The 23,452-nt window shown below is 49.1% G+C and overlaps 1 protein-coding gene across 10 annotated transcripts in view; it reads right to left on the bottom strand.

The window, feature by feature from the left end:
- Positions 1-23,452, bottom strand: part of INPP4A (inositol polyphosphate-4-phosphatase type I A) — a 155,790-nt gene that overhangs the window by 32,747 nt on the left and 99,591 nt on the right. For 7 of the 10 annotated variants that reach the window (XR_006215660.1, XM_042981217.1, XM_042981212.1 and 4 more), the window contains 10 exons: positions 22,632-22,815; positions 21,148-21,366; positions 19,824-20,079; positions 16,136-16,168; positions 11,865-12,037; positions 10,731-10,854; positions 9,424-9,550; positions 8,973-9,113; positions 6,473-6,570; positions 3,114-3,226 (listed from right to left, as the gene is read on the bottom strand). Coding sequence is in view for 9 of the 10 variants with exons in the window: in XM_042981217.1 (XP_042837151.1) it covers positions 3,114-3,226; positions 6,473-6,570; positions 8,973-9,113; positions 9,424-9,550; positions 10,731-10,854; positions 11,865-12,037; positions 16,136-16,168; positions 19,824-20,079; positions 21,148-21,366; positions 22,632-22,815 (1,468 nt within the window). In the remaining variant the exon portion in view is untranslated. The remainder of the gene's footprint in view (positions 1-3,113; positions 3,227-6,472; positions 6,571-8,972; positions 9,114-9,423; positions 9,551-10,730; positions 10,855-11,864; positions 12,038-16,135; positions 16,169-19,823; positions 20,080-21,147; positions 21,367-22,631; positions 22,816-23,452) is intronic. The other 3 variants (XM_042981216.1, XM_042981218.1, XM_042981215.1) reach the window with 3 other exon arrangements.

Raw genomic sequence — 23,452 nt, forward strand, 5'->3', positions numbered from 1 at the left:
TCTCTTCATGCCCCCCGCATAGACGGGAAGAACTCAGAAGAGCTTCCCCTTTGCCACCTCCTGACCAGCAGGCCCCACAGGCCATCCTCCGCCTCACTCAGGGCCAAGCATGGGGTTAGGTGCCAGTGCGCTTCTCCCTTCACAAGTCGGGGGCTCACAGTGGGGCAGCCTCCTAGCTGAAAAAAGGCTGCCCCAGGGCACCTTCTTTTTCCACAAGAAGGGCTTTTGGGGGCATTTTCTTTGAACCACTAGATATAATTCCAGGTACACATTCCCCAAATGCTGAAAGCCCTAAAATTAAAAAAAAATTTAAGTTTACAGCAACTTCATTTGGCAGCATGACCATATCTGAGCCAATGTGAGACTATTTATAATCTTCATTTAACCCATTTTGTATAAATATTCACACTTTACAATAAAGCAATATTAACGAGTTTAGTTCCAGAGCACTGCCCCAGACTCTCCTGGTTATGTTCAATCATATATATGTACCACATTAACCAAAGGGGATGTGCCACTGTATTACACATATGTGCACAACTGTATACCATATCACCTTTCTAAAATACAGAAACTGTGAATTACAAAACATCTACTCACAAGAGCTTCAGGTAAGGGGCTGTGGACCTGTACCAGGTACTGCACCTCTACAACAATACTCGCAGTTAGTGAAAAATCAAAGCTAGATGACAGTGGGCTCCAAAACCCTGTCACACTCCAGAGAAATATCAGAGCCACTGCAGACTGCCCTGGAGACAGCACCACACCTGCTTCTCAAAGCCAAGAACATGTAGCCACTGTCAGGAATGCCTCTAGGTAGAGAACACAGTATGGTCCTAAGCACTGTGTCTAGAGAAAGACAAAAGAGAAGATGCCGAAACGAGTTCAGCCAAGGCCATCTGGAGGAAAACAGCCTTCTTTTGAGAATAGACAAAAAATTATTAAGGGGGAAAAAAAAGACCCTAAGCATCCCCTAAGCTTGCTGAAGAGTGATATAATCCCAATGCGTAAAACCGTAACTGACGAGGTGAGGGTGAATATACACCTGCTCACTAATTCTACAGACTGCAGAGTTCATGAACCAGAAATGTGTAGTAAGCACTTACATTCATAAATGGTGCATCCATAACTAAAATGAAACTCCAGAAGGCAGGCAGGGGTGACCAAAGGTACATTCTTGCCCAACAGGGCGATCTGTATCACCAGGTTCCAGTCTCTAGGGGGCCATCAGCCAGTTTGAGAGCTCTGGCTGGTCTCCCCATCCACAAAATGAGGGCCTAGACCTGACCAATGATATCCTAACTGTTTAGCCAGGGACCTCTTATTATACACAGAAGTGAAAATAAATAAGACCTAGAAAAGGAGGGCAGCTCTGGCCAAATTGGCCATAGTGACTTGGCATTGCACAAATATCTGTTCTCCCCAGCTGGAAAATATAAGAAGTGATGTGTCCAAGGGCTGCTGAGACTTTTCCACCTCTGAATCTGTACATTGAACCCCTGCTGGGAACAAAAACTATGGGACTGCATGGGCTGCTTTTGGGACCTGGTTACAGAGGATGGTGGATCATTGCCATAGCTAATGATTTTTCTATGGTCTAGAGAGAGGAAAACAGAACCCCAGTTCCCAAACAGGTCTTGGCACCCACTGTCAGATGTAAAGCCATCTGCATGCTTGTTCTAAGGAGAGTGAATCAGGGGAGTGCCTGCCTTATGCCACTGTGGAGGACTGGGCTGTCACCCCCTGGCCTCTGTGTCATGTGAGAAAAGGCTTGCTCTGTGTCTGAAGTCTTGCAAAGATACCTGTGTAACAGGCTTGTCACAGCCAGCCAAGGGGCAGCCCCCTAAAACATACTAAAAGTAAGGGGCTCCTCTGCCTTAAAGGAGCCTGCTGCAGAGGCACCCCAGCACCCAGGAGCCCACCCTACACCCTATTTGCTGGGCCCAGCCTGAGCAAGCAAGGGCAGGTGAGGCCCCAGAACCAGGAGGATATTTGAAACATATCCTGTCTTCCTGTCACTCAGTGCCTCAAAATGTGTTCTGTTGTGAAAAGATTCCACGGGCAGGCTGGCCCAGAAAGGGGAGCTCCCCAGCCCACAGTTGTCATGAACAGAGTCTTCCCAGCTGGGGCACGTGAAAGGCTCAATGAACAGATTAATATACAGAGGGGAGCGTCCACTCTTCACAGCTGCATTCAACAGAAAGGCATCAGTGGCCACAGCTACTAACAAAGGCACAGAGTGGGGCATGTTCAAAGAGAGGGCTCCATGAAGACAGGTTCGAAAACACAGGGTCTACCAAACAGCCGGCAACCGGCATGGCCAGCTGAGACCGTCTGCTGCAGTGGAAGAGACCCTTCCCAATGAGGAGAACAGGAAAGCGCTGGAATGGGCTGCTCTGGAAAGCCACTGGCAGCAGGGGACAGCCCTCCTGCTACTTGGGATCTGTGAACTGGGGGGTAACCGGGTGTGAGTGAGCAGTGCGGTGTCTACTCCTCCTCCAGGAGCAGAAGGGCGTATGTCCATCCCTCCCCTGTGCTCAGGCCAGGCTGGGAGCTGGAATGCCCTCTGGGGATCACTCGTGCTCCTGAGTGTACGCGTGCAGGTCCCAGTGCCTCTTTAACAGGGGAGAGTGAAAGGCTAGCTATGAAACTACACAATTACTTTTATGAGAATATACCAGAAGTCTAAGTGCTTAGGAAAAGAGGAGATCCAAACTGCAATGTACAAAAAATACTGTGTGAAAAGAGATTGCCAAGGTCACTATGGTCTACTTTTGAACCTATTAAAAGATGCAGTCGGCAGTGAGTTTTAGCTGGTATCGATCGCCGAGGCTTCTGAAGGTGACAACTGTCATCAGCTTGGTTATTAAATGTCTCAGGGGAGAGAGTGTGTGTCAAGCTTATCAGAATTCAGGCAGCCCTAAAGTAATGAACTCACAGGAAACTTTCAGTGTCTCTCAGAGTTTTGGACATATTCAGTGACTTTCTTCTGTGTCCATATGGAGAAATTTGCTCTCTCCACTCCTGGCTGAGATTTTTATTTATTAATATAATTATTTTTGGCAACAAGGGCGACAATAACATTCTTCCCCTCACTATAACGAGGTTACTACCTCAGCAGCTTGCCAGAGAATGTCGACGTTCTTATTCTTCCTGGCATGTACGTTCTGGCCCAGAAATCGCAGCAGCTCTGGGAGGCAGGTCTGGCTCCGAGATCGAGGTAGGCCTGCAAGACAGGAGGAGTCCATGAGAGCCAGCGCTGCACCCAGAACTGCGGACCAAGGGAGCCATTGTGGCATGAGCTCCTGGCCAAGCTGACAGTGTAGTGTGACTTAAACAAGAAGGGGGGATGTGCTTAGGGATTGGTCCTGGCTGCTGGCATGGAGAGCACTTAACTTTCAAGGCCACTTCAGGCCCACCTGCAAAGCGCAAACACTCATCTTCTTTTAGCTTGTCAGTGAGGCTGGAGCACAGACATGGGGTCATCCAGGGTGGGAGGGAGTTAAGATGATCCATCTGGTCTTCAGTGCCCCCACAGGGAGAGGATACTCAGGACAGTGGGTCTCGACCACTGAGTGGGCTTGGCAAGCCCTAGGGAACGTCCACTCCGAATGTCCACTCTGGAGTGACCCACTCTGACAGCCTCCCTCTGCCACCGTGACAGTCTCCAGCCCTTCCAGGACCACTTGAAGCGGAAAATCAGTCCGATCACCTCACCGAAGAAACCTGGGATTTTCAAACACCAGGATCATCAGAGAAAAAGAGAAGAGCCTCAAGATCTTATCCAAGGAAAACACCCATGGTGCTTGAATTCCCAAATTAAAACCAAATACATGGAATTTTGAGATCCAGCTGCACATAGAGTTTCTACCACACAAGCTCACCCTGGTGCACCAAGGATCTTATGCTAATAACTTCATGCACCTGGTATGTGCCCAGCACCATGATGATCAGGAGACTGGGGCAGAAACAGACATGGAAACAGGGCTCCTGCTGTGAGGGCTCAGTCTGTGATGGAGGCTGTGGGAGGCCAGAGGAGGCAAGCTTGTCTCCTGGAGGAGACATAGCATGTTATTTCCCAAAATTGGCCGCAGCTTCTTCCCCAGGCCCCCACGGCCCCACTCAGAGCACATCTGTCCACTGATGAACTGAGCAGACTTAGGAGGTATTCACTGGTTGGGCTCCACTTCCTCAGCCTCACAGAGCCCCGATTCTCCTGGGGCTGAAGGCACACTGGGTTGCTGTTCCCCAGCATCCTAGATCACGGTCCAGTGCTACTGGCCCACCCTGGAGAGGCCCACACCTGGGCTGCTTTTGTCCTATAGGCCACACCCTTCCTTGACTTTCATCACCAGCCTATGTGCACATCTCCTGGGTCTCACATCACTGGAAACAGGCCACCCTCCAAGATGCTGAGCACAGAACTCCCACTTCCTGACCACATGGCTCACTGTGCCCACTCTATCCTCTGCATGGCCTCTGTCCCTCTGGTCCAAGCTTGGGTGGCTGCACTGTCTCTGACCCCTGCAGCAGTTGGAATATGGGCTCCAGCCTGGGCTCCCTCACTGGGGGACTCACCCTCTGCCTTGGTATCCCCAAATGTCAAATGGTGTGGAATCAGGCCCACCTGCCAAGGCTGCTGTGAGGATCACGTTAGCTAATCCACGTAAAGTATGTAGATGGCCTGGGAAGGATTTGACAAATCTGTAACTTTCAACTATGATCACTGCTGAAGCACACGAGGACGCCTCACTACCTGGGGGTTTTCGAAGGCCCAGGTACTGGTGACCTTCAGCTGAAGCCTCAGGGGATCCTTTGACTTACGGCTGTCAACCCTGGTCACCTGGGCAGTTTCTGGAACGTCTGACACCCACCAATCAGGCATCAGGACTGTCCAGCCTCCCTGGTGAATCCAGCATACAGTGAGGGCTGGCACTTCTGTAGTTACCTGGGGACACTGATGCTGCCTGACGTGAACATCCTTTATCTCCTCCTGTCCACAGCAGCCCGCTCTCTTCCCCTTCCTGACGGGAACACTGCCACCCCTGCAGAACCCCAATCTGTAGTCCTGAGCTGCTCCTGCATCTTGCAGCCAGTATTTCTCTAGCTCCTTCCCTCACTGCCCATCTCAACATCTCTGCCGATCTCTGGGAAGAGTGGACCATCGAGGTAGTACCATTTAGTCATTTACTTGCTCTGGCTGCAGCCCTCACCACACTGAATGAGCCTCAGAAGTCAGCAGGCACTCCTTCTCTCACCCACCTTCAGCGCCCAGGTAACACTGCTTCTCTCCTGCTTCCAAGGACTCTCTCTCTGGCTTGTCTGTTGAACCTTTTCTTCCCAAGCCACCTCCACTGGGAGAAAACACTGCACCGGTGGTCTGCACCCCTCCTCCAAGTCAATCAGCACACTCTAGCTTATTTGAGACGAATCCCTGAAGTCAACTCCCCAGCCCGGTCCCTTGTGACACAGCATCTCCTAACAGGACACCTTCGCCCACTAAGCGCCAAGCCTCAGAGCCAGGCTAACTCTTCCCTGCGACCAAAACTAACACCTACCTCATTGTGCTATCATGGGGAGTCAGTGTGGAAATGTGTGCAAAGCACAGCACAGCGCCCCGGCACATCAGTGATCCGGGAATGCAAATGAAGCCTTTTCACGTCTTCCCTTCTTGGCAGTCCCCTTTAGAGGACACTGGTGTTACCCAGGGTTGGAGTCTGCCACCTTCACCTGGGGGTGCCCCCCTACTGGCTGGGACAGTGCCAGCACAGACAGGCAGAGCCTATTCCTATCCAGGCAGGGTCCAGTCTCTTTCATCACTGGGTCCCGTGGTGCTTCATATGGGGCAGGTGCTCAGTAAACATGTACCGGGTTGACATCAGGAGAGAGTTCCCCATGTACACATAGTGTGCTTAACCCTGGGTTCTTGCCTGAGTCCAGCAGCACAGAGAGGGCTGTCAGCTGTGATGGCTACTGTCACTCTCCACTGCCTCCAGGGACACCCAGACAGGGGCACTCTCGCCCCCCACGGCAATAAGTGTCTGCCCAGCATCTTACTCTATGTGCTATATAGATGCAGGTGCAGGGGGAGTTCACACCAGCGCGGGGCCGAGTGGGGGCCCTGCCTCTGCGGTCCCATCTGCCCTACCAGTAGGAGCACAACATGCACCACAGCATCAATGCACGCCAGGGACTGGGACAGCGTGTGACAAAGCCTCACGTTAGAACGGGCAGGCCAGAGAAGAATCAGCAAGGGCGGTGGCCTGAGGGAAGCTTCTCTGGGTGGGGATTCACACCATGCAAAGTCTGAGCAGATGAACAGGCTTCCAGAGGGACAGGGAAGCCAAGGAGGAGTCGTGCACATGGATGCAGCATCCAGATGGTTGGTGGGAGGAAAGGCTCAAACACCCAGGGTGACACAAGACAGACAGCAGGTGAAAAAGAAACCTACCGTGAGTGAAGAAATACTTACAATCTTCAGGCAAAACTTCCTTAAACTGCTCGAAGTAGGAATTTAACCGCACCAAACTTTCCACATTGATAACTTCTTGTAAAGACGTATCACCAAACCTTCGGAGGTCATACGGGGACACCATTAGTGAATGACACTTCCTTCCAGCATGAACATAACTGCCTTGAAGCTAACAACATGGATTCTCTCAAGCATTATTTGTGCACATCTATATTCTAAGCCACTTCCCTCCTCCCAAGCATACGGTCATCTCTGCTGTGTTGGTGACATGTTTAAATACATTTCATTAGCAGGAACCACACACATTTGTTACAAATGTGCCTAAAAGATTACAGAACTCCATCTGTCCCAGACCCTGGTGAGCATACACAGAAACCCCTCTCACAGCCACTCACTGTGAGTCCCCATCCTCCCATCCCGGGGGTGCTTAGGAGAGGGGATGGCAATGGGGCTCTGGCTGGGATGTGAGGACACAGTCCTGTACTTGAAGCTGAAGTCACACTGCCCACTAAATAATCACACCCGACTAGCTGTTCCTCCTGGACTGTATGGGAGGCCCTAGCTCTCTTCTCTCTATGCAGACTCATCCTGTGCATGCCTCACAGGTAGCCAGGACATGCCAGATGTGTAAGGTAGAGGAAGAGGAAAGTCACCGTTGAGAAAGACCCCCAGATGGTCATTAATACTGGCAGGCTCTGAAGTCTAAGGCCCGGATGCCCAGTCCAGCTCCACTACTGCTCTGCTGAGGGACTTCCCTGCACATCAGCCTCTTCACGATCCCATGTCACCCTTAAAAGAGCAGGACTCCCTCCTGTGGGTCCACCACAGTCCATTCACCCCAATGCCCACAATGGCTTTTCCTCTAGGCACCTGCTCCCTCGGGGACTGCCCCAGGACACAGTGAGCTGGGCTTGTTTATGAGCTGAGGGGAGAGTGTCCCAAAAGCAGATAAATGAGCAAAGACCTTGTGCTCACCAAGTCTTCCCCATCCCCACTGTCTCACCCTCCTCTACCTGCCCCTCTGCTCACTGTGACATGGCCTTGCCTCAGCCCTTGCCAGAAACTGCTCTTGCAGTCATCAAGAACGGCAGCAGCCAGACACAGGGAGCATTACCGTCTTCCCTGGGACACCTCCTGACCGGGCCCCTGATATTGCCCACTCTCCCTGAAGTGGGTTCTTCCAGCTCTGCTCGCACCTCAGAGGTCTCTGCTTCCTGAGCTAGTGGCCTCAGCTTAAGGTGGCCCCCATCTGTCCCTGAGCACGATCTTCTTCCTGGTTTCTGGGCTCAGTAGATGGAAACACCCCCTCACCAACCGACCTGGAAGCCTGTTATTCTCTCCACCATCTCTCTCATACCCTGCGTAACTACAAACCACACCTTCCATTTCACCACTGAAATAGCCCTCCAGTCTGCCCCTTCTTTACCCGTACTACTCCTGCCTGACCCAGCTCACCACCTCTGGCCTGGACTTTCCAACAACCTCCTCATCACACTTATCACCCTCATATCTTTCCAGCACATGGCCAATAAGCGAACCACTTAAAACGTAGATGAGATTGTGTCCTGCTCTACTCAAACTTCTTCGATGTCTCCCACCAGCAACCACATTTGCTAAGTGGGGGTGACCTACACCTATGTAGGGGTGATTGGTTTCCAGAGGCCCAACAGGAAGATGGCACATCATCCTAGCGACCAAATTCCCTTTACAGCAAGTGCTTTAAAAACCCACATGAATAAGACATGTTCTAAATTCTAAAACACACATGCCACATGGATGTAATGATAAAACAGGGAAGATTTTCACCTACTAGTGGAAGGTCATTACACATGCCCAAACGCTCCTCCTCTCCAGCACACATAAATATGTGCACACACACACTTGCACACATGGGCACATGTGACTGTTCCCTGTTGCCTGGTAGGGGACCCTGGAGGGAGTTTACAAGACAAAGGCCTTTAGAATCAAGGCATGGCTCTCAGCCTGGCATACAGGCCTCTCTAACCTCACCGCTGCCCATCCTGGTCTGGGACCTTGCCCTTCAGCACCCCCAATGGTTTGTCCCCACCTGCATTTGCTCAGGCTTATTGGCTTGAGATGCCAGGTCTTTCCTTCACCTCCTCATCTGACCAACTCCTACTTACTCTTCAAAACCCAATTTAACCATCAGCCTCTCCAGGAAGCCCTCTCTCACACCCTCTCCCTGGGTCTCCTGTTAGGACCCCTACTCCCTGTATTCATCTTCATCCTTGTGTCCACATCTCTCTCCTACCAGCCCAAGTCTCTTGAGGACACAGACCACATCTGGCTCATCTTTGTGTCCCTAGCACCAAACACAGGGCTGGGTATATGGCTGCATCTGAAGACTGTTGGCCAAAAGAAGGAAGGTATGACAAAGTCTACGCAGCACTCAGAGCCTGAAGAGGGCTAAGGACATTTTCTACAGCACCTCACAAGAGCACTCCAGCCACCCCGGCCCCCACGAGAGCCAGGCACGCACCTCTCGGCTAGTGTCTGCTGCTCATTGATGCCCACATTGAAGAGGACGGGCTGCACCCGCAGCAGCATGCCGCTCTGGATCTCCCGGGGCAGGGCGTCGAACAGGGGGCCCGGCAGAGGGATCCGCACGTTGAACCCATCACTGCAAAACAGTGGAGAGAGCCAGAGGATGGGTGAGGGCTGGGACAGGGGAGAGGCAGGATAGGAGGTAAGTGAGAAGAGGAAAACCAAGCTGGCCTCGATACTGGAGTGCAGACTGGCCGTCCAGCTCAGTGGTTTCCAAACTGCTGGTCATGAACATTTACAGGTCTGTGAAATTAATGTGGAAGGCTAGGATCAAGATTTTTAACTGAATGAAACAGAATAAAACAAAAATGAAAGTACATCACATGTAACGAACATAAATTAAAACACAGTGCTAGTTCTGAGAATTAAAAAAAAAATCTTTCTACCGATTTCCAGTGATGACGGGCAGCATGTCTGTTGATGCATTAGAAGTGGCCTGAGTGACTTTGAAGGTCACGTTCCTCAGGTCCATGATTCCAAGGCTCATGTCCTCCAGCATGGCCAGCTCCTCACCTGGATGCGAGAGACGGATGGAAGGAGGTCAGGTGGAGGGGACCTGCCCCATGGGCTCAGCACAGCCACAGAGCTGTGGGAGGTGATGGGATCAGGCGTGGTGTGACGAGACGGGGACTGTCTCAGCCTCTTCACCAGCTGACCCACTTCTCCATGGGGAAAGGCAGCTACTGAAATCCCCCGCGGCCACATTCAGCAGCTCGGCTGGTGGAAACATGCACCACGACTCACAGCCCTCTCTGGTGAGGGGAAGTGTGGGGCAGAAAACTGGCATGTATGGAGTCTCAGAAAGCAAAGCTGGCGCTTTAGAAATGGACAGAGACAGCAAAACAGCACACTGGGGCTGGATCCCTACACTCCATAGTGCTTGGCATTTACTTGACGTCTTATAACTCTAAAGACTGACAAATACTTCTAAAAAGTTATTCATTTTTATCCTCTCAGAATAAAAAAATGAAAGTAGGAAGAAGAGTCTTTTTAGAGGGCAATTTGGGAATATCTATGAAATTTAAAAATATTCCTGCCCTTTGACCCAGAAACATTCCTTCCAATAATGTAGTGGCTGCAGAAATGGGCCGAGAGGCACACACAGACTTGTGTGTGGAGACCTATGGCAGCAATGTTTTCATAAGAATAATTCAGGGGCGCCTGGGGCTCAGTTGGGTGAACATCCGTCTTCAGCTCAGGTCATGATCTCGCGGTTTATGAGTTCGAGTCCCATGACGGGCTCTGTGCTGACAGCTCGGAGCTTGGAGCCTGCTTTGGATTCTGTGTCTCCCTGTCTCTCTGCCTCTCCCCTGCTCATGCTCTGTCTCTGTCTCTCAAAAATAAATAAATGTTAAAAAAAAAAAAAAAAAAAAAACCTTAAAAAAAAGAATAATTCAGAAGCGGCCCAATGTCCCACAGGAACATTGCTTAAATAATTATCATCCATCCTCAACCAGAAAGATCTTTGTAACAACCAACAACAATAAAACAAACTATGGATGTGTGTGTCTGTAACTACATAGGACTTTTATTTGGTTCTTGCATATTTTGATGATGTTTAGATTTATTTTCATCAGCATGCGCAATTAGAAAACTATCTGGGAAGAAAGAATGGGAATCACACACGTCCGTACTGCCCAATACCCCCAGGATCCCGGAGGCATAGGGTGTGTGGGAGCCCCTGGAGCCTCACCATAGGTGCTCAGCAGGCTCTCGAACTGGGCCAGCAGCCCAATGGTGTAGAGCTGGCGCAGGAAGCCATCATCATGCAGGCAGTTCCTCAGCTTGATGATGAAGCCACAGATGAGAGCAGTCAGCTGTGGGGGAGACACGAGGTGAAGCAGCTGTGAGGGGGACAGACACCTCCTCACTAAATGGCTACCAGCCTGTGCCTTGCCCTTGGCCCTGAGTTTCTCCACTTTCACGGCTCTGGCTGGGCCGCAGCAGCACCTCTTCCCCCTCCATCTGGGGTGTGGGGAGCACTCAGCTCTGAGGCCATGCGGGGCAGAGGCCATGGGGAGGGCGCACAGTACTCCAGGCTTGCCACTCCTATTGCTCCCAAAGGCTGGTTTGGTTTTGGCTAAGCTTCCAACCTGAACTGCCTGGGCTTCCTCCTGGGCTAGAACCTTCTGGAAGCCTAGAATTAATTTCCCACCGTGAAAAGGTCCTGTATACTCACAGATTCATACCAGCTCTGGCTGGAAACTGAAGTGATCATAACAAAGAACGGAAGTGAGAGACAACACGGTCACTCTGCAAGTTACCTCAGTGGGAGATATTCTGTGGGATGAAACAGGCCTCACAAGGATGGGCCGGTGGACCTGCAGAGAACCAGCCTGACCTTCTATCACTGTTCACTTTGCTTTTGGTAACTCGCATCAACCAAACTCGTGACATTCTCCAAAAGAGAACAGAAATTATCACAGCAGTTGTGCACAAGCAGCAGAACTAAGGCACTGACAGCAATAATCGTGTCTCCTTCACTAAACTCCTTTGTAGGAAAAAAGGTGGCAAAGAGGCCTGTGTCATGCACAATGCAGCATGCCTCAGGCTGGAGCCGCGGATGTGCCCAACCCACCAGTGCCACTTCCATGGGGAGGAACAAGGGTGGACTCAGACCCTCTCCTAAATACAGACTTATCGAGTAGGATTCCTCCCTCCATGTTGAAATCTAGACCTCTCTAGTAAATAACTTCAAGAGCCACAGGCAGGTGGAAGTATTGTCAACCTTGGTTTTTTCAGGGTGAAGCCAGAGAACAAGTTCCTAAGCCTGTGTTTTCTGAGGGTGGAGGTGCCCATGGGCTTCCGTGCCACTCCCGGGGCTTACAGTTTGGCAGAAGACCACATCCCGGCGGTACTGCAGGCTCAGGTACGTGGCTATGGTGGGAGCGCTGTCCTGCATGAGCAGGAAGACCATTGCCTTCTTGGCCTTGTCACTCATCATGGCCACACAGTCTGTGAGGGTGGTCAGCAGGGGGTAAAGGGCCTCACTCCATTCACCTGGGCACGAGAAAGGAGACGTGTGAGGAGGAAAACTTTAAGAATTAGGTTCTATAAGTTTAGCAAGTTGCCTGACCCTAACCCTCATACTTCCCCCCTCCCCCTCCCCACCCCTTCTGCATCTTATATCTCTGCTCGGCCCAAGCTCCGGCCCAGAACTGGCACTAAGTTCTGCCTGGAACCAACCCAGTCTCCAACCTTCTGGCCTGAAGCTTTTCCAGTAAACAAAGAGGGGACCTACTGTGGGACCAATGATGTAGGCCTTGTTTCCCTAACCTACTGTGGGCTATATACATAAATGCTCAGGATTATTCCTTTTGAGGAAAATGACAAAAAAGTTTCTGTGAGTCATCTGCAATTCACCACTGTTCCTTCACCCAGGGTGAGAAGGGCACCCAGAAAAGTGACCTGTTATCTTGCTTCTCTTGACCCAGGTATTAAGGCAAAAGCCCCCATCCTTCTAGAGCAAAGGACAACTCCACCCTTGCAGAGCCAGTGTGTGGCTGTGGTACATTCTCGCTTTCCACGTCTGGAGGAAAGACCGTTTGTTCCACATGGTTTCCCGTGTTTTCAGCTCTCAGAATATCCCCTGCTTCTGCACTTTCTTCCCCGTCCCCAAACTCCCTGCCCGCTACCCTCTATTTCTAGTTTAGTTTTCTCTTAGAGGTATTAGGAAATTGTGACCCTGTACCAAAACAATTTTTTTTAAAAAAAAAATAGAACCTCAGGGTAGAAAAACAGAGTCAAAGGTATTTTGGGCTTTGGCTCTTTTTTTACCTCCCTATTTAGAAGGCATTTAAAAGAGAAAAGACATGCCCTCATCAGTTCTATTTATAACAGGTCACCAAGCCCAGAAAGAAGCATTTGACTGTCACCACTGGGTGAGCCCACCACAGCAGAGGCTGCGCAGGCAGGGAGTGGAGCCCAGGCAGCACACGGCACTCAGGATGAGGTGCGAGTGACACCACACCCACAGACGTCACTGCACTGGGGAGAAAGGGTAAGCTCTGTCTTAGACAAACAGAATCCAAAACCCTGAGTGAAGGGAGACGAGCTTCACTCTCTCAAACTGTATGGGTAGCACTTTGTTGAGACACAGATTTAGAGAAATGCCTAAACCTTGCAAAAGGACTTCCCTATACTCAGTGTTCAGTTGAGGCAGATTTTCAAGTACGTGAATCCATTCAAAGTCTGGAAATGATCTAACTGTGTATGCAGGCACACCGTATGTGGACAAGGATTTATATCTGTAATTTAAAAAAAAAAAAAAAAAAGGCAGGCTTAAATTTAGAAAGTCTATAGCAGGAAAGGTCTTAGCAAAGAACTCATGGTGACAGAGAACACTGGACCGAGGAGTGGAAAATATGTGTCCTGGGCCCCAGCTGCCGCTGAGCAGTGCTGGCCATGGACAAGTCTCTTGACCCCTTGGCCACGTGAGTCCTTTTTAGTAAAATGGAAGAGCTCTGCTGGATAACATCCAAGTCTCTTTCTTCCTCTGAGAAATCTCAGAGGCCATGTTTTTGTTTCTTTGAAGAACTCTGTTGCATGCAAGTTATATTCAGCAACGATCAAAAAAGACAATGGCAACTAAATTTTCATAGCCAAATAATTGGGGGAAAGGTAGACATCATTAACTGAGAAGTAAATGCTCTTAGAGCAAATGCTGCCGGTTTTACTTTGCTTTTCCATTAACGTGCAGGTACCTATGCAATTAATATGCAAATTATCATCATTTTAATCTGAAAATGATCAGAAAGTACAAGTGGTCTTAGCTGACTAAGCAAATCTTCTCCATGCAATACTTTTTCATTTTACCTGCTTCTCTACTTCTCTTTCAAAAAAATCCATTTAAGTATGATGCAGTTTTGTTACATTAGGGGGGAAAAACTCTGAAAAAAATTGGGAATAAAGGAAGAATGGTTAAGAAGCACTGGGATCTTGTCCTGAAGAAAAGATGTGGGTCTGGATGGGAGAGGAGCCTGGCATCTTCCCAGAGGAGGGCTCACACACGCCTGGATGGCTCCAGAATTCAGTAAGAGTGCCAGCCACCGTGTACATAAAACCAACCAGTGCTTTGGGGCTCCTGGGTGGTTCAGTCTGTTAAGTGTCTGACTTCGGCTCAGGTCATGATCTCATGGCTCGTGAGTTTGAGCCCCACATCTGACAGCTCAGAGCCTGGAGCCTGCTTGGGATTCTGAGTCTCCCTCTCTCTCTCTCTGCCCCTCCCCTGCTCACACTCTCTCTGTCTCTCAAAAATAATAAATAAATATTTTAAAAAATTAAAAAAAACCTGTCAGTGCTTTACCTGTTTCCTCATTTAATCGACAGAAAGAATATTAATAATACAGGTAAGGAAACAGGCTCAGAGAGGTTAAGTGTCTTCCCAGACACAAAAAGAACTGGCATTTGTATGTGTCTGACTGACCCTAAGCTCCATGTTATTTTTATTGTGTCAGGTTGCTTCTGCCAAATAGAGAGTAGGGGTTGAGGGGGAAATAAATTTGGGGGAATATGAAGAAAAATTATAATTAGAAACTTCTAGACAAAATGGATTTCAGGGACAGTAATGAGACTTCTACCAGGACCTAGCTTAGTAAAGGTATCTGGGATATTACATTTGGTGACGGTGTCATATTCTGCTCCCTTCGTCGAGAAAGACTTGCTATGAAAAAAAAAATCAGCCCAACTAAACATTGTCCTTAGTGATGCAGCTGATTCACTTCTGGGTGGGGAGGGGGGGTAATAAGCTCCTTGTCTAGTTGACAGTCTGTTAATGCTCACTGACTAGTGGTCAATCCATGGACCATGCTACTTTGGATAACTTTGAAGAGTTTTTTTTCAAATCCATACCCTGCTTTTGCATTTTTTTCCCCTCATTAACTGAGGAGGGAAGGAAGTTGGAAAGGAGGGAGGAAGATTGAGAAAGAGTGAGAGAAAAAAATGTGTGTGTTAACCAAGATAAAATATGGCTCTCCAGGAAAAGCCAAAGGAACTCTTGGCAGGGAACCATTTTAGTTCACTGACATTAACTGTGGACAAGCCACCAGCGCTTCTAGAAATGACACAGCTGATATAAAATTCATGGTGCTATGTGAGCTGAGAGGGTTCACTAAAACTGACAGAGAGTTTCGTAAATTCCCAAATCACCAGTTCGCTGTACTCTAGATATAACACAGGTATCCTGCTACCTCACATTTATATCCAGTCAGAAATATGCAATCATCAGACCGATTGGGTAGCTGGTTTTTTGGGTGTAAGCAAAAGCATATTATTTGGGGGGTCTCATGCTCACTCTGGGAAACCCACAAGCCACAACTAGGAAACTCAACATGAACTAGAGCAGGGGTCGGCACACTTTTTTCTGTAAAAGGCTAGATAGGAAGTATTTTAGGCTTTGAGGATCATGGGGTCCTTGTCACAACTACTCAATTCTGGCATTGCCCCAAAAGCAGCCATAGACAATACATGAATGAGTGGACATGACTGGTTTCCAATAAAATGTTATTTACCAGAGCAGGCAGTGGACAGGATTCGGCTCAGAGCTGCAGTCTACAGACCCCTGAACTAGAGCCATGCACATTGACTTCTACGTGCAAATGCAGCAAAAAGATTCCGTTTTTAGCACTATCTCCAACTGAAAGCTGCCAGCAATGCCTACTAAGAATTCTAAGCTGCATCCAGACTCGGGAGAGAGGATGCTGTGTGATTATGAATACTGCAACACTTGGATGGCTACACCCCCTCCATGTAATGCTCACATGCTTCACAAGTTCAGGTGAAATCATAGGAAGTACCATTTACAAATATGTACTGTTCTGAATCAGGAAGCTCAATACCCTCACGGATGTTAATCATCTGGAAAGGTTACATGATGGGAAAGTGAAAAAACTGCATGTGGTTGCCTGCTTCAGGCCACAGTCCCCAGCCCAACTGGTCCCTCACCAAACCTAAGAAAAGTTGCTACGTGTCTCAAATGAACAAACTCCTAAAATATTTTCCTAACTCTGGAAGCACAGGGGAATCTTGGATAATTCAGCTACAAACACTACCTGAGGATTATAAAGACATCTGCAGAAGCCTTGAACGGAAACCACGTACCTGGGCTGGACTCGTCAGGAGGGGGGCTGCAATCTGCACAGAAATGGAGGGCGACATGGATGATTAAGGAGCAGCACAAAGTTCAAACACGAACAACTCAACGCTTACAGCAACTGCATCAAGCAGCCGGCAGTAAGGAGGCTCAACTGAACACAGAAGAGGTCGGAGGCCTGCCTGCCTCTTCCCCCAAGAAGTCCCACGCAGGCGCGGGGCTGCTCCGACGCAGCCGAGCCCTCCTGGTGGTAAACACTGACCGACTCTGTGATTCGTTCATTCATGTTGCTAAGACTTCAACATAAAATGCTCTTCAGGACGAGCAAACTAACATATTACAATGTGATAAAGTGCCCACACTGATCACATTGTGACGGAGCCCATGTTGGCTCACGGCATCTGGAAGCACACTTGTAGTGAGAGAGACTGACCAGCAAATTGATCATCCCCAATTCAGAGCCCACTGCCCTGACTCTCGAGTGGAACCTGGGCTGCAGACTGACTGCTGAGACCCCAAGGTGAGGATCCAGCGATGAAACCAATATACCAACCAATGTCTATGCCAATCTTTAAAATTTAAACCAAATTTAAAACGTCTACGATTTGGGGAAAGACTAGAATTATAATGTCCCTCCAGGTGGCTCAAGGAATGCCAATTTTAATTCAATTTCACCTACAATGAATCGCATTTCAGCAAGTGAAGTACTCATTTCAATACTACATTTCCCCTGAAAACTCTAAAATTCCTTGGTTAACTGGGCATGCCACTGGAAAAAAACAAGTCTGAAAAGGGTCATTTATTTTATGTCTTCAGGTGGGTGGTTTCAGAGCCCCATGAATAGCTGGAACCAGCTTTATGGAGACTTTATAGTCTGGATTGTCCAGAGGTAGGAGTGCCAAGGGATCCTTCCTCTCTGGTCACCTTTGGCAGTGATTTCTTCAACTGGCAAAGGGAATAGAAACAGAGCAAAATTAAAGGCTCCTGTGACTTAAAGATTTCAGCCTCTTCATTAGAGCCCAGATATCCTGAGACTACCTATCTAACAAAGACAGAAACCCACAGCAGTGTGCAGTAATGCAGAACAGTCATTCCTGTTTAAACCTCTGTCCAGCTAATCAGAATTACTCCAGGCCTTGAAAAAAAAATACAGATTTCTGCCTCCCATAACCCTTCCTCCAAGATTCTGGGTCTGAGTGAGCAGGAAGGTCCAGGAGCCTGTTTTATGATCTTCTGTGGTGATCCCAAACGACTGGGTTGTGGCCATTCCCCAAAAAAGGGCACCAGGGGTTAAACCTGGCTGGGTAAATTCGATCTTTCAATCAAAGCAGGAAGTGTGTGTGTGTGTGTGTGTGTGTGTGTGTGTGTGTGTGTGTGTATGTGTGTTGGGGAGGGGTCTCCTCTGGTACTCTTGTACCAGTGACTGGTAACTTAGGCCATGGAGTCCCCTGAGATTTGATTAACACATAATCTCGAGGGCATACAAACCTGAGACCCCGAGACCCTGGTCCAGGGTGTGAATGGCTCTTCAGCAATGAGGAGAGGATGAGAATGTGTGCAGAGCAGATAATGGAAGCCACCAAACGGGGAGGCTGCGGGTGGTGGTTCAGAAGAGCATGGGGCACTTGTGCGGAAAGCGGGAGAAGGAAAGAGGCTCACGGAGCCTCTGTGGTTCCAGCTGGCAGGGACTTGTCAGTGGGTCCCGCAGTGATCCGTGTGTGCCAGGCACGGCTCTGATGAGTTCTGCAGGACAGCAAGCTAGAAGGCAGGGCAACTCCTTAGTAGAATATGAAAACCAAAGACCTAGGACAGGGTACAGAGCTAGAATGAAAAGTGATGATGCCTTTCAAAGAGGTATTCATATATAATAAGCTGGTGTGAACACAACCTGCTCATTAGGCCAAAACCACTACCCCAGGAGGTTGCAATGGTCTAAAAAGTCATGGCAGAGCTGAGGTCTGGCCCTTGAGGATAAGAGACTGAGTAAAATAAACAGCTTGCAGGCTCATTTTTTCTGAACCTCCTGATCACGCCCAGGTCTGAACAGCTTCCTAGGAATGTTCGAGATTTTTAAATTAAGGATCATCCACAGTTAATTTAGTGGCAAACGGTTTCATATGTTTCTTTGAGTACTGATCAGCAAAGTTAGCCTCTCTCAAATGTATGCTTCATATTCCCATGATCACAACAGAGCTGATCTGCATGGCAAATACAAGTCATGCCCTAAATACCATAAATAAATGCTCATTTAAATAACTTTAAAACTGCATTTAAATGTGTCTACATTTGACCAATACAGTATGTGCCTAGAAAGAAAGTGACATTTAAGTTATGGCTATGACAGAATATCTGATTAAATAAACTATGTCTGGCATTTTTTAAAAAATCCAATAAATTACTCTTTTTATATCTGCAGGAAAACTTGAAAATTACAAGCAAGACTATATTGAAGAGAAATGAGCAATGAGCTTTCCAATTTTTTTTTTTTAAGCACAATTTACATTAAAAAAAATGAGAAGACAGACAGGACAAAAGAGCTCCATGAAACCAATCACAGGTTTGGGGAACTGAAACTATAGCCCTTCACAGATGGAAGGGGTGGAGGATGTGAACACTGTTGAATCAGAGGCTCAAGTGAAATCGCGCCCTGGAAACAGACTGCAGGCAGATTGCGAAGGTGAAGGGCATCTTACAAATGAAGGATTTACCAAGAGGCTCTGATAAAGGAGCATGGTTCTGCCTAGAATGAAAGTTGTGCAATTTAGAAATTAAAAGTCCTCACTGTATGAAGCCTAACCCTGGCACACCCTACTAACTACAGTTAGTAGGCCCTACTAACTACTAACTACTAACTACAGTTTAACACTCCCAAAGGTCTGCAGCCAGCTCTCAGCTGCCTGGCACATAACCTCACCCCCATCAGCTCTTACAGGAAAAGGTGGCAGGGAAAGGTCCCTGAGTGGCAAGGATGTGCCTATTTAGAAAGCATGCAGCCCCTGGCTTTAGGGCTATATGCAGGACAGAGTGGCTGATTATGCTCCGGGTCTCCACAGGCAGAAGACGGTTTCTGAAGCATGTTGCTTCATGCCAACGTCCTACCATCTACTGAGGGCACTGCCTCGGAGGTGGTGCTGGACAGAGGAACCTAAACTCAGCTCCAAGAACAGGTGCCGCCATCTGACTGAGTTACCAGCAATTCCCAAGGCGGCATGCCCTGCTGGAGAAGAGCATGCCCAGCCAATGACAACCAGCCTTTAGACAAGTGTGCTGAGGCTGCTAACAGCTCTCATCCAGCTGTGTCCCTGCATGATTCACCTTTTCCTTGATTCTATCAATTCCCAATTCAATAAACAATCTCATCAGAAAAGCATCTGCATCTCTGCTTCCTTCAGGTTCTCAGATTGGTTTGCAAACCAGCAAAGCCCAGGAGCACCCCCTCACTGATGTGGCAATGAGACCCAAGAGGGCCTTCTGATTCTGCCTTAGCCAGACATGCAGATTCACACGTGGGCTCCAGGGGCGTGGACTACAGGAGCCTCTGCCCTCATTGCCCGCTGCTCCACACAGTGACCTCTGGCTCTGCCTGACAGCCCTCCCTGCAGTCTGTGTGGGGGAAGAGGTCATGGAGTCACACAGACAGACATATGCAGCGTGAGGTGGAGGCAGCGTGAATGGGAAGCGTGGATGCATACGCACGTGTGGTCAGGCGAGGATGGCATGCAGCAGAGGAGATGGTGGAGGGGCATGGCGAGGAGGGGACATCATAGAAGGGGTCTTCCGGTTTGATCCAGTAGGCGTGGCTGTGCTGGTTACCTTTCTTGCTGGTACAGCTGCCTGCGCAAGGGAAGACATCCTCACAGCCCTCGCCATGCAGGCGCTCCTTCTGCAGCAGCTTGTCCACCCGCTGAATGATGCACTCCAGGCTCTTGTCTACGTTCAGCCACACTTTCTCCTTCCAAACCAAAAGGGCCCATTTGGGTCAGCTCTCCCAGTGGGAAAAACAGAACAGAGCACAATCTACCCACCCCCACCCCTGGTGCCCCCACACACTGATTCCTCTGCCCTGGGCCACCAGGATCATTAAAATACCACGAATTTAGAACATCAAGATTAATTCAAAGTTCTCCATTACCGTTGCATTTGCTTTTCAAAACACAAATCAATGTACTGCGCTCATTGTTTTTAAAGCTGGGGACACGTTTGCTAATAACTGTCACGGAGGCCAGCTAGGACTTCCCAGTGCCTTCCAGAGCTGGCAGAAAGGCCACAGGGCCCAGGGAGCCAGTGCGTCCGCTCCTCTTTCCACCACACACCTCCTACAACCATCAAACACACGAGACTGAGGGAAGGTAATGGAAACTGCTGATCACTTCATACGGGGGAAGTGGGAAAGCAGTGAGGCAGGGCTAGCAGTGATTTGCAGAAACCCACGCAGAATACAGGACGCCAGGGCAGGGCTGGAGGAGCACTTTGCTGCTGACTAGTAACTCAGTGCCTCACAGAACACTGCCTCCAAGCAATAGTCCCAACAAAAGGCAAAAACGGCCTGTGTGATGTGTTGCTTCCACAGGAAAGACAGATGCTGCTCTCAGGGCCACTCCGTCAGGAAGCAGAATGCTCTGTGTGCAATGTCCAGGTGCATCTCCAGACTCCTCACTATCCCCCCAAATACAAACGGCCCTAGGAGGGCTGGCTGCAAGCAGAGCTTTGAGGAAGCAGGAGGCCTTGTGAGGGGAGAGGCCTCCAGCAGGGCAAGGGCTCCACAGAGAACACTGCCCCCTTTACAACCAGGTCTGACACCAGTCGGGCCTGCAGCAGCCCTGCCCCTCAGATGGACACAAGGTGTGAAAATGCCATCTCTTTCCATAAATCAGGCAGCCCTCCAGAAAAGAGGTGTGGAGCACGTCTACGAAGCAGCTGACATGTTAGGCACTTCCGGGTGGGGAGGAGCAGGCAAGAGGCTCTGAGTTCTTCAACCCAAGCTCAGTAGCAGAATAAGGGCCACGAGCAGCAGACTCACCCACTCCTCCTCGTGCCAGTCCACTTGCAGAGAAGACCGGCTATTCCTCCCCGTCCACCTGGCCATGAGGGTGTCCTGGTCGTTCCTAAGCATCACCTGCTCCTCCTCACTCGATGTCGGGGAGGCCTTGGAGGCAATGTAGTCGGGTCGCGCTGCGTTCAGTCCGTGGATGGAGTTGGCCAGCAGCTTGCAGTCGCACACGGTGACCAGCTGCCGGGTCTGCAGCACACACAAACCAAAGCTGCTGAGCCCCCAGGTGAGGGGCTGCAAGGCCGGTCCTCTCTAAGGGCTCAGAACTGTCCTGAGACCCAGCTGCATACCCTTCTCCATAGCACAAGAGCCCTCAGGACGGCAGAGTTTAAAGGCTGCCACGTGAGCAGTTTAAAGGTTCCTACAAGAAGTCTGGAGGACACAGAGAGAATAGACGGAGGTCGAGGAACCTCTGACTTTCTTCGATCCCTGCCTGCCTCTGAGCCTGACAGGACTCCAGGAAGGGCCTGAAGAGAGCCCTGGTTCCTTGTCTTCACCGACTCCCTGAGCTGTCCACTCTGGTTATAGGGGACAGGTCTGACATTGGTTCGCTGACTGAAGTCTTATCTTTTCTGCATCTAATCCTTGAAGCCCTGGGCTCTGAGCAGTGGGGCTCTCAGCACAGCATTGTGGTTCTGGGGAATTCTGTATGCAGAATTCTGTATGCTCATAATTTTCCTTCTGATAACATCATCTTTCTTTTCTAAGTGGATCTAATTCCCAGCTCTCAATCTTTTTGCTAAGTGAACACATGTGAAGGATATAGCACATTCTGATCAGGAACAGCATCTCACCCCACCAAAGTGGGTGTGAGTGGGGAAGTGTGATCAGAATCTGTATGTGTGTGTGTGTGTGTGTGTGTGTGTATGTGTGTGTGTGTGTGTTGAGAGACTGAGTAATTTGAAAAAGCATCATCCATCAAGATGATCTGGTGTATCTAATCCCCCAGTTTAAACCAATATTTATATATTTTTAATCAGGATCAAATTTTGGTTAATTAGAAAACAGCTTACTGTTTATATTTAGGCCAATGAAGTTGTATTTTCCTTATTGTATGTTTGTGTAATAATTCAGCTTCTTTTTTCAAATTCCAAGTCAATAAAAATGTGGCAAAAAACATACTGAGTAGGCAGTTGCTAAGAAAGCTGTGGAACTATGCCAGATTCAACAATGAACCCCATGGATTTGAGGGGAGACATATCTGCATGAAGTAGCAGCTGGAAGTCACATGCTCTGGGATCTGCCCTTGGCCTGCCCCAACCAGTTCTGTGGCCACAGGCAAATCACCTAACCTCCCAGGGCCTTTGGGGGAACCAAACCTGAAACTAGATCTTCAAGGTCATCCCAATGTCACCCTTTCTGTGGACACCTCCAAGCACACATGGGGTGTCCCAAGTGTTTCTAGAAACCCAAGGGAGCCCCCATCCCACATGCAGCAGGATAGTCCCTCCTACCTTGTCTGCTAGAATGGCGAGGGTTCTTTCAAGACCTGTGGCAGACCTGTCCTTGGCTGCCCTGGAGAGCCGCTCTGCATAGTAACTCACTTGGGTTTTCAGGGTATTGATCTGGGCAATGATCTCCTTGGCTCTGATGATGTCCTGTGGTATGTAGATTATGGACTGGCAGCTGGATGGTGTACTGTAAAGGATAAAAACAGATTCTAAGGGCTTTCCTCAAATGTATGAAGATGGCAGCAGTATCCCAACCCTAGCCCACAACCAACACAAAGTTAAGTGTTCTGATTCTCAGGGATGTTCTCCTAGGCTAGTCTACCTGTGCAAAAGCACATCTCAAGAGATTTCTTCTGTCCATATGGTAGAAGCCTTAAAATATTAAAACAATGAAGTCTTTTATCTCCATTTGTACATGTCTATATTCTTATGTAAGTGTGCACACAGATACTGAACCCAGTAATTACCCAAATACTAATAATCTTTCATCTAAGAACCTCACCTGTCAAGTTCTCAGCAGTACAGAAATGGAGACACGGGGTCTGCTAATCCCAGAGGGGTCAGTTTACCACAGTGAAGGGAGATTGCCATGGGTGCTGGACTTTCCACAAGAAACCTATTTCTCCATTTGGCCAATCTTCAAACTTTCTGTGCACACCCACATAGTTCTCCTCCCTCACACCTCTGACCACAGCAAACTGGACTTCCTTCTCCAGTGCTTCTCTACTTGGAAAAACAATGTCCCATCAGATGAAGAGGAGGTACAGAACGTGCCAGGCCAGAGGCCAGGCCTGGGCACCTCAACAGCTTTGAAAACCTGGCTC

This window comes from Panthera tigris, chromosome A3, assembly GCF_018350195.1.
Source record: "Panthera tigris isolate Pti1 chromosome A3, P.tigris_Pti1_mat1.1, whole genome shotgun sequence".
NCBI classification, from domain to species: domain Eukaryota; kingdom Metazoa; phylum Chordata; class Mammalia; order Carnivora; family Felidae; genus Panthera; species Panthera tigris.